The sequence below is a fragment of the Barbus barbus genome (assembly GCF_936440315.1).
Source record: "Barbus barbus genome assembly, chromosome: 22".
In the NCBI taxonomy this organism is placed as follows: domain Eukaryota; kingdom Metazoa; phylum Chordata; class Actinopteri; order Cypriniformes; family Cyprinidae; genus Barbus; species Barbus barbus.
This window is the reverse complement of record NC_136750.1, coordinates 730,001-741,588: the sequence shown is the minus strand read 5'-3', so window position 1 is coordinate 741,588 and position 11,588 is coordinate 730,001. Positions and strand designations below refer to the sequence as shown.

Genomic DNA, 11,588 nt, shown 5'->3' with positions numbered 1-11,588 from the left:
ACGTACTGCAGACACAAACCAGCTGACAAAAAATAATCTAAGAACGCTGCATCTACGTTATGAAAAATTATAAAAGCACTGTTTGTTTTAAAATGTTTTCAAAAGGTTATGTGAATATTAAGTGAACATTCCAGTTGATCATTTTGAAAACTGTATGGGAACGTTACTTTTGAACATTCTCTAAACGTCCTGAAAAAATAGTAACATTTAAAAAATGTTAGACGAATGGCCAAAAGAAGAAAGTTCCATGAACAACTTATGAGTAATGCTGTCATGTTAATGTTTTGATAATTTTGAACGAACATTCTATAAATGTTACTATTAATGATTAACAGCGGAAAAATAAAATGTCCAAACAACACGATTTGTTATAATTGAAACATTTGAATTATATGACTGTGTATATGAAACAGAGAAAGCAGCTTTTCAGCTAAACCTCATGCGCTCAGGCTGATGACTGTCAGTGTAATGTTAGTAATAATCTAGTAATAATCAGACAGATGTTGGACAGTTACATGCAAACTTTCTGCCCCTAATGCTGAGGCAGTAATGTGTGAGAGACTGAAGGCCGTTCATTCACTGTCGCTGGCCATTTGAGGCCATGTCTTTGTGTGGTTCTGTCTCTTCTCTATAGCTGAGGACAGCCTGCGGTCATAAAACACTTCAACAAATCTCACGCTGACTGCATGCTCATGGTTTTGGGTCTGTCTGTCCCTAAATGGACCTACATGTGACCTGCACTGGATTTTCTGTTGTATATTTATTTTCTGTGTCTGGACTGGGAGCTTGTCCACCTGTCATCCGTGCATCAGCACTAAACCCCTTAATTTAATAAATTACATGTAGAATGAGAGCAACTCTAAATATTGGATAAAATAAAGATGGCAAAAAGAGTTCAGGCTCTGGCATTTTCATTTGCCTAATTCACCTCAGAAGGGGCTAGTTGGTAGTGCTCCCAGATAACAAAAACATGTTTTAAGAACATTTTGCTAACTTTCCCAGAAAGTTATGAAAATTATATTTCTAAATGTTCAAAAAGTCCAGGTTTTTGAAGTTTTAAAAATGCTTCATTTTGCAATCATTATGGGAACATTAGTTCTGAATGTTCTGAAAGAAACAGTACATTTAACAAACATTAGATGAACATCCAACTCAAACATTTCAGAAAAAAAAAAAAAAAAGATTCCATGAATGATTTATAAATAACATATACAGCTGAGGTCTAAATCATAAAACTGTTCATTATTTTACCAAAATAAGAAGAATCATACAAAATGCACATTCTAAATGTGAAGATCAGAGAAAATTGTACATATTTGGTCTTCTGGGAAACAAGTAAGTATATTCTGTATCCTCTGAAGGGCAGTGCTAGATGATTAAACGTGATAAGTACACATCCTCATCCCGTTTAAAAGTGTTCACCTCCAAGCTCTCAATCATCGTGTTTCCTTATTGCACATCAGCTTCTGTAATAGTTGTGTTTGAGTCGCTCAGTTGTCCTCAGTGTGGAAAGATGCTGGAAAACCAAAGGATGTGCAGGAGCTGGAGGATTGTTCTGAAGAAGACAATACTAAATCAAAAATGACCTGCATTTGTACAATCCCTCTTATTTTGGTAAATAATTAACAATTTGCAGATTCTGTGAGGTGTATGTAAACTTTTGTCCACAATGGTGTAACATTTTGAGAACATTATTTAAGACTAGAACATTTTGAGCAAAAATTCGATTAACGTTACTAGAAGCACGTTTGTTCAAAACTTTGAGCGAACCTGGCCAGAATTATATCCAAATGATCAATAAAACACTCCCCACTGAGACCTGCAGCTTTAATTGGGATTAATATTAATGAGCAGTGATCTGCGATAATTAGAGATACCCAGAGCTACACTGTAAGCACCTGCTTTGTAATGCTGATTGAAGAAACACAAAACACGAGAAATGAACATCAGACCCACAGGAACGAACAGACGAAGAAAACCTTCAGCACAAACACAGCTCTGATGTGAAGAACCAGCAAAAACCAGATACAGCAGGAAACATAGAGACGATTTACCAAGCAGGACATTAATAGAGGGTCAAATTTATATTTTTAAAAATGTCTAATATTTATTTATGTCACTTATACTCATTATGTCCAGTAACGTTAATAGAATTTTTGCTCAAAATGTTCTAGTCTTAAATAATGTTCTCAAAATGTTACACCATTGTGGACAAAAGTTTACATACACCTCACAGAATCTGCAAATTGTTAATTATTTACCAAAATAAGAGGGATTGTACAAATGCAGGTCATTTTTGATTTAGTATTGTCTTCTTCAGAACAATCCTCCAGCTCCTGCACATCCTTTGGTTTTCCAGCATCTTTCCACACTGAGGACAACTGAGCGACTCAAACACAACTATTACAGAAGCTGATGTGCAATAAGGAAACACGATGATTGAGAGCTTGGAGGTGAACACTTTTAAACGGGATGAGGATGTGTACTTATCACGTTTAATCATCTAGCACTGCCCTTCAGAGGATACAGAATATACTTACTTGTTTCCCAGAAGACCAAATATGTACAATTTTCTCTGATCTTCACATTTAGAATGTGCATTTTGAATGATTCTTCTTATTTTGGTAAAATAATGAACAGTTTTATGATTTAGACCTCAGCTGTATATGTTATTTATAAATCATTCATGGAATCTTTTTTATTTTTCTGAAATGTTTGAGTTGGATGTTCATCTAATGTTTGTTAAATGTACTGTTTCTTTCAGAGCACTCACAACTAATGTTCCCATAATGATTGCAAAATGAAACATTTTTAAAACCTGGACTTTTTGAACATTTAGAAATATAATTTTCATAACTTTCTGGGAAAGTTAGCAAAATGTTCTTAAAACATATGTTTTTGTTATCTGGGAGCAACTCAATGGAATCGATTTTCACAATTTCCACCAGGGGTTAAACATTGTCTCTTTCTTATGGAGTTCCTCGGGTAATTAGGTGCCATGTACAAGAAGTGCATTCGACTGAAAATCATAATGCAGTATTTCTGAAGGATATTGTGGCCATCTTTGTGTTTTATAAACTAAGTGAGCTGCTGGAGCGGCGCTTTCATGCATGAGTCTGTGGTCTTCTGGTCTGAGGTGTTTTCTGGCGGTCTGCAGGCGGACTCTGTGCTGATTCAGAGGAGCGTTTGATGAACTGGCTGCTGGGTAAAGGTCGCTATAACAAACTGATCCGGCCGGCGCTGAACCGGACCGAGAGAGTGACGGTTCTCCTGCAGGTTTCTCTGGCGCAGCTCATCAGTGTGGTGAGTCAAAACCAGACCTCCACAGCATTCAGTATGGCAGTATCAGTGGTTTTGTAGTGTATTTCATCAGCAAACAAGTTTGAGAGTTGCCTTGTAAAATACTTTTTACAAGGCAGCATGAATTTTCTTCTCTAGCCGTCCATCAGTTGGCCTGTTTGCTCTGTTTCTACACCATCACACTGACTCAGCTGATTGAGGAAACCATGTTTGATAGCAACAGCGTTTCATGCAATCAATCTGACTTTCACAATCAGTTCATTTAGTTTCTTGCTGTTTGGTAACGAAGGGACTTTATTAATCCCCACAGGGAAACTGATTTGCATAAGCAGCCATACAACACACAATAAATACAGTAGATAAAAATAAATAATAAAATAATAAAACACACTATACACAATATGTAATCAGGTAATTCTCCTCAGATTTGTCACTAGAAGGTGAAAGGTGCCTTTGCCCTGTGAGATGTATTATACAGTCTAACCGATAAGAGCTGATAAAATGTAAAAAACCGTAACTTGAATGCAATGTAAGTCGCTTTGGATAAAAGCATCTGCTAAATGTGTAAATGTAAATGTAGATGTAAACAAAGTGGGTACAAAAGACCTTCTATACTGTCAGTATTGCACCGAGGCAATATATATATACATATATATACACACACACACACACACAGCTGCTGAAGAAAATTGCTGTAAACATTTTATTATTCAGTGTGGTGGGATTACTTATGGAAATATTCACATAATTAATTTATTAATTTTCTAAATAATTTGGTATAGAAAAACAATTGCAAAATTATTCATTTATTTACATTTTCTAAAACAAGTGTGGCATGGGATTGGGAATACATTTTGATATTCATTGTGTAATACTTTCAAAATAATTTGTTTTAATTTATTTTCTGTGACATTTTAATTACATGAAATGTCTGAATGAGTCTTTGGTGCTCTCCATCTATAATCTAAATTCAGTTTTCATAATCCATTATTTGTCTGTGTGTAGAAATGATTATGATCACAGTGATTATGGGTCCATGCTGCTGAAAATATGTTTCTACATAAATGCAATCCCAAGTTTCCATTCTTGAGAAATTGTTTCAAAAGTCCGTATCAGCGGTGTGTTTCTGTGTTATTATTTCTGTGCTTCCAGAATGAGCGAGAGCAGATCATGACGACGAACGTCTGGCTCACTCAGGTCAGTGTCAGCGGCTCATCAGATGCCAATTATTACTCCATTAAAGCATCATCAGCTCTGCCGTCCTTGTGCTGCTCTTGAATTTACCCGTCGTGTGTCCTGTCCAATAATCAGTGCACTCACGTCCATTCATCACGCCGCTAATCGAGTGTGTAATTGTGTCCGTCTGACCGAGGGAAAGCTCATATATGAAATAATAAGACAACTATGATATTATCTGCAGAACTGGAATGATTATCGGCTGTCGTGGGACCCGGTGGAGTACGAGGGAATCGACAAGCTCCGGATCCCCTCCAGACACATCTGGCTGCCTGATATAGTGCTGTACAACAAGTGAGTTTCTGATCAGAGAACCCCAGACCCTGCAGGACATAATGAGCAGAAACTGAAACCTGCCAGGAATGAGCCACCAGCTTCCACCAGTGTGCCTGCGAGAGAACAGCCAGCAGATAGTGACATGCACTCCAAACAGCCTTATTATCCCAAACCATGAAAACATTTTTCTTCACTGAAATAAAACAAAATATAAATATTAGATTAAACAAATTATTTTAGGTTGTTGCCAAGGTAACATGTATCATTTTAATTTAGTTTAAGTTTAAAAAGTACTAAAATTACTTATTGGGGTGAGGTGCAGAAAATAGAATATAAAATAAAAGCTAATTCAAAATATTTATACAATTATACTATTATATGAATAATGTAAAAAACAACAACAAAAACACTGATTCCAAGTTAAAAATAAACACAAATCTTGTTTAGGTGGTAATGACTATTTTGCATGATTTAATTTACATTTTCATTAAACTTTTTGTTTTAATTAAATTATATATAGTTTGATATATTTATGTTATTTGAGGCACTAAAATTAATAATTTTTATAACTAAAACTGAGGTAAAACTAAAACTGAAATAAAAAATAAATGAAACCTAAATTAAAATAAATAAAAAAATAGCAGACGCACATAAAATTAATAATGATTTTAATAAAATGAAAAACTGATATATATATATATATATATATTAGATAGATAGACAGACAGACAGACAGACAGATAGATAGACAGATAGATAGACAGATAGATAGATAGATAGATAGATAGATAGATAGATAGATAGATAGATAGATAGATAGATAGATAGATAGATAGATAGATAGATAGATAGATAGATAGATAGATAGATAGTTTTATTCTATCTATCTATCTATCTATCATTAAACTACGTAATAGAGGTGCAATGTCATCTTTTACATTTGTTATATACAGCGTTGGCCAAAATGATAAGAACTCTAGTATTTCCAGCAGCTAAAAATGGTGTTAAGTCAGTTATTTCTATCTTCTGCTGTAGTGTGTCAGTAGGAAATATCAGTTTACTTTTCCAAATCTTCATTTGGCCATTAATTGTAATAATCCAGTGAGATTGTAGTGCTCCACACAGAGATCTGATCTGATCATCATCAGTCTGTCTGGAATAACATGAAGAAACAGAACAAACTGAGACTAAATCCAGAAGAACTGTGTCTCTGCTTCAAGAAACAATGGAAATATAAACTGATATTTCCTACTGACACACTACAGCAAAAGATAGAAATAACTGACTTAAAACCATTATATTTAGCTGGTGGAAATACTAGTGTTCTAATCATTTTGTGGACCCACGTTATATTAGTTGGCCTTAACTATATGTACTTACATTTAAATTAATAATTTTATGCAATGCACTTATTGTGTACATACATGTTCTTACATTGCACTTCTATTTTTAAACATGCCTATAACATACCTATATGTAATTACATCTGTTATTTAATTACATTTATAATTACACTGTTGACCCATCCCTTACACCTTAATCCAGCCTTTACCCTACCCACACCACTTAACCTGTCCCTAACCTTACCCGTATCCCACCTCAATAACAGCAATACAATATGAACACAATAAGTACATTGTACTTGTTTTTTGATGTAAGTACATAGTAGTTAAGGCCACGTAATATAAAGTGGGACCAATTTTGTAGAAAATAGTAGTCACATATCCCACATGCATTGTATGTTTCTGTTCACTCCATAGTGCGGATGGTACGTACGAAGTGACGGTCTTCACCAACGCCATCGTCCTGTTCAACGGGAGCATCGCCTGGCTTCCTCCTGCCATTTACAAGAGCGCCTGCAAGATCGAGGTCAAGCACTTCCCCTTCGACCTGCAGAACTGCACGCTCAAGTTCCGCTCCTGGACCTACGATCACACCGAGATCGACCTGCTGCTGAAGTCTGAGGTGGCCAGCATGGACGACTTCACCCCCAGCGGCGAGTGGGACATCCTAGCTCTGCCGGGCAGGAGAACGGTCAGCGCTCTGGACCCCACCTACGTGGATCTGACCTACGACTTCATCATCAAGCGCAAGCCGCTCTTCTACACCATCAACCTGATCATCCCCTGCGTGCTCATCACCTCGCTGGCCATCCTGGTCTTCTACCTGCCTTCGGACTGCGGCGAGAAGATGACGCTGTGCATCTCCGTCCTGCTGGCGCTGACCGTCTTCCTCCTGCTGATCTCCAAGATCGTGCCGCCCACGTCGCTGGACGTTCCCTTGATCGGGAAGTACCTGATGTTCACGATGGTGCTGGTGACGTTCTCCATCATCACCAGCGTTTGTGTGCTAAATGTGCACCATCGCTCTCCGAGCACACACAGCATGCCGGACTGGGTCAAGCTGGTGTTCCTGGTCAGACTTCCAGCGCTGTTGTTTATGCAGAGACCGCGGGGAAACTCGGCCCGTCGCCGTCTGCGGGATCCCGGATCATCTCTGCTGGGCTGCTCCGATCCTCGCAAATCCGGCATGTCGTCATCGGCCTCTGCGCTTTTGACTGCATCCTCGGCACTCTCGTCGCCCGGACACTTTTACTGCAGAGGACCTCAGATCCAGAAAGGAGACCTGCGGCCCGCTGGGTTCCTGCCCGACGGACACAACCCCACACAGGACCTGAGAGGGAGCAGGCCGGCTCCAGACTGGGGATCTGAGATCCAGGAGGCCGTGGACGGCGTTTGCTACGTAGCGGATCACATGATGGGAAACGATGACGATCAAAGTGTGAGTGACTTTATCGCTTCCCAGATACACTTTCACATACGCTAGCATTCTGAAAGAGTCCCTTCTGCTCAACAAGGCTGTCATAAAAACAGTAAAAATAGTGGAATATTATTACAATTTAAAACAGCTGTTTTCTATGTGAATATGTGTTAAACTGTAATTGATTGCTGTGATCAAAGCTGAATTTCAGCATCATTACTCCAGTCTTCAGTCATGTCAAGTCACCTTTATTTATATAGCGCTTTTAACAATACTGATTGTGTCAAAGCAGGTTTACAGTATCAAATAGGAAAATAGTGTCAATAATGCAAAAGGACAATAGTAAACACTCAATTTTCAGTTAAAGGCAGTTCATCATTGAATTCAGCGATGCATCATCCAGCTCAGTTCAGTTTAAATAGTATCTATGCAATCAAGTCGACGATATCGCTGGAAATTAAGTGTCCCTAAATAAGCAAGCCAGAGGAACCAAAACTCAATCGGTGACAGAATGGAGAAAAAACCTTGAGAGAAACCAGGCTCAGTCGGGGGTCAGTTCTCCTCTGACCAGACGGACCAGCTGTTCAGTTCCATGCTGCAGCAAAGTCAGATTGTGCAGAGGACTCATCTAGTTCCCGTGGTCAGTGTCACATGATCCTTCAGAAAGCATTCTAATATGCTGATTTGCTTCTCAAGAAACATTTCTGATTATTATCAATATTGAAAACAGTTGTTCTGCCCAATATTTGTGTGGAAACGGTCATAAATTTTATTTTTCAGGATTCACAGATGAACATAAAGTACAAAAGAACAGCATTTATTTGAAATAGAAATCTTTTGTAACATTAGAAATGTCTTTACTGTCACTTTTGATCAATTGAATGTGTCCTTAATGCTGGATAAAAGTATTACTATTAGAACCTTATTTGCTGCAACCTTTGACTGGTAGTACATCAGTTTCCACAACAATATTGGGCAACTCTTTTCAACATCGATAATAATGTTTCAAAAACATTTAAAAATCCTCAGTTATTCAGATCTTTTGAATATTAGTCTACATTTATTTAACATCAGTTTTGATCAGTTTAATGCATCAGTGTGGATTAAAAATATTAATTGCATTATTATTTATTAAAAAACAAAGTATTATTTAAAGTAAAATCACTCCAAACATTTGAACAGTAATAAATGTTGAGCTCGTACTCTCAGTAATGCCATATCATCCTAAGAACCCTTTAGTGGGATTGATGGCTTGTAGAACTTTTATGACTTGTATGGTTTCATTTGTAAATCACTGGCCATAATTGCCCTGCTATCGATCTAAAACATAAAGTATTTGTGAACCGTTCAATTTGTCAGACAGTTTGTGAGTCTTATTGACTTAAAAAGAAAAGAAAAGACACTGCCATTGCATCTATACTAGTTTAGCCATATGTTTGTTTAATTTGCTGTAATTCTGTGTATTTACAGGAAACACTAGTCTTAAATCTCACTCATCCTCACTTTCTGTGCATATCTAGTAAGAAATCACCTCATGGGTTTAAAACAGATCGAACTGTACAATAAAAGTTAAATGTCATTCAAGTTTAACAAAGAATATATGTATTCAGCAGACACACAGTTAGCAAACAGAGGTGGAAAACAGCAGAGGTTACGCTCACGCTTCAGCCGGAGCCCATTGTAAGAGCATCGATCGTGTGCTTAAATCAGAATAATAGTGAGCATCAGAAAGTGCCGAGGACAGCAGTCTGAGAGGCTGCTCATTCCGCCTCCTCCCTTATTAGTGCACCTAATGGGTCAATAGGCTTATTAACGAGCCGATCTCTGTGCATCCACAGGTCGTCGAGGACTGGAAGTACGTGGCCATGGTGGTGGACCGCCTGTTTCTGTGGATCTTTGTGATTGTGTGTGTGGTGGGAACACTGGGTCTGTTCCTCCAGCCACTCTTCCAGAGCCAGACCGCAGCCATCCTGCCGTCCAGCGCAGAGCCGTCCAAACGAGACGGGATGTGAGCCTGAGATCTCAATCAACTGATGCTTTATATACACATATATAGATATATATATATAGATATACAGTGGTGGCCAAAATGATTAGAACACTAGTATTTCCAGTATCTTCTGCTGTAGTGTGTCAGTAGGAAAATATCAGTTTGCATTTCCAAACATTCATTTGGCCATTAATTGTAATAATCCAGTGAGATGTTTGAGATGTGATCTGATCATCATCAGTCTGTCTGGAATAACATGAAGAAACAGAACAAACTGAGACAGACTCAATCCAGAAGAACTGTGTCTCCAAGACGCTTCAAGAAACCTCCTGCAAAGCTCCTTATACAGCAAAAGATAGAAATAACTGACTTAAAATAGTTTTAAGCTGCTGAAAATACTAGTGTTCTCATCATTTTGGCCACCGCTGTATATATATAACTCGCAGACATGAAGCTCAGCTCTGAGTGATGATCTGAGCATGAAACTCTGATAGTGACACAGTCACTGTGCCATTATTGTATTATAATGTTTTCTCCACATCAGCAATCATTTGACCCAGAATATGACCGCAAAGTGCTTGAAGCTCAAGTTGAACCCAATGGAACTCCAGAATTTATGATTGTTCCCAACAGGTTTCACTCCCCTTGTCTGCCATTGGTCAGAAACAAGTTAACCCCGCCCACCAACTCTTGTTATTGGTTGAGCCACTGTTAGTCACTTTTTTCACTTTTCAGGGAAATAAAGCTACAAATGGCTTATCGGTCTCTACATATTAAGCCTGGATAAGATTATTTAATTTATCTTGAAACAATAAAAATTGTGGTATAGTTTACTTTTAAACTATTTTCACGAGTAGTTATGCATAACTCTTGATGAAACAAAATTTATGAAGTAGAGAGATTGAAATAGTATTTTCTTGTAAAACATGGCCTCCAGTATTTCTGTGTTATTTTTCAGTGGTCTTGATAGATAGGCCTACACAAGGTTTGATTCACTGTGTAATATTTAATCACATTTGCAGCCATTCATGTCCATATTGGCAAAGTCTCAATCAAATCAGCAGAAATGTGTCTGTTCTTGTCTGAATGCTTGATTTGGTTGATTTTGGAGATGAAGGATCACCTGCTCACCTTTGCTACTGAAGCATTTATCAGATGTGATTGCATCTTCTGTGTTTGTCCTTGTGTTCACCTGAAAGCACATACAGATCTGACCTGGTGTGAATCACTATATGTACAGCGCCACCTGCTGGCTGTGTCTGTATCTGTCGCTCACATCCACACGGTGCTGGATTTATTTGGTGGTTATTTAGTGAGGCTTCTAATCCAGACTGCAGTGCATCACTTTCATTCACAGCGCAGAATACCGTATCTCTTTACACAGTGTCCAGTTTTGTGATATAACAGGACAGGTTACACCTAAGTGTTGGAGGTTTGATATTTTCCCAAACATCCATACAGGCCAGTGTCGGACTGTGGGAGTGAATCTGCAGCTGTTTGAAACATACATCATTTCCTGGAAAGCGAACATTAGGGTCATGCTGATATGGATATTATTCTCATATAGCTATTCATATTGAAACAGAGACAGATTTAGCAGTTGTAGCAAAGTGTTTTGAAAAATGCCCAAGTAATGAAGTTCTGACATGTTTTTGTGTTTATTAGGTTACACTTTGTATAATATATGGACTACAGGATTGTCTTTTATTCTATTATTTGGATCTCTCAATGAGCCAGTATTAAATATGTACTTCATGGTGAAACCATAAAATTCTCACGTGCTTTATCATGTAACAAAGTCATAATACTCAGAATGTGTGCTCTGCATTTAACCCATCCAAGTGTACACTCAGTAGTGAACACACACCCGGAGCAGTGGGCAGCCAATGCTGCAGCGCCCGGGGAGCAGTTGGGGGTTCGGTGTCTTGCTCAAGGGCACCTCAGTCGTGGTATTGAGGGTGGAGAGAGTGTTGGTTATTCACTCCTCCACCTACAACCCCTGCCGGCCGGGGACTCGAACCCACAA

The 11,588-nt window shown here is 38.2% G+C and overlaps 1 protein-coding gene across 1 annotated transcript; it reads left to right on the top strand.

Moving 5' to 3' along the window:
• Window positions 1-3,162: 3,162 nt before the first annotated feature.
• On the top strand, window positions 3,163-9,584 carry LOC306888245 (neuronal acetylcholine receptor subunit beta-4-like; the record flags this gene model as incomplete). The annotated part of the gene is made up of 5 exons (XM_079446446.1): window positions 3,163-3,303; window positions 4,453-4,497; window positions 4,721-4,830; window positions 6,573-7,593; window positions 9,411-9,584. Exons 1-5 carry the CDS (start codon window positions 3,190-3,192, stop codon window positions 9,582-9,584), a joined length of 1,464 nt encoding a protein of 487 aa, XP_079302572.1. The 5' UTR covers window positions 3,163-3,189.
• Window positions 9,585-11,588: the final 2,004 nt, after the last annotated feature.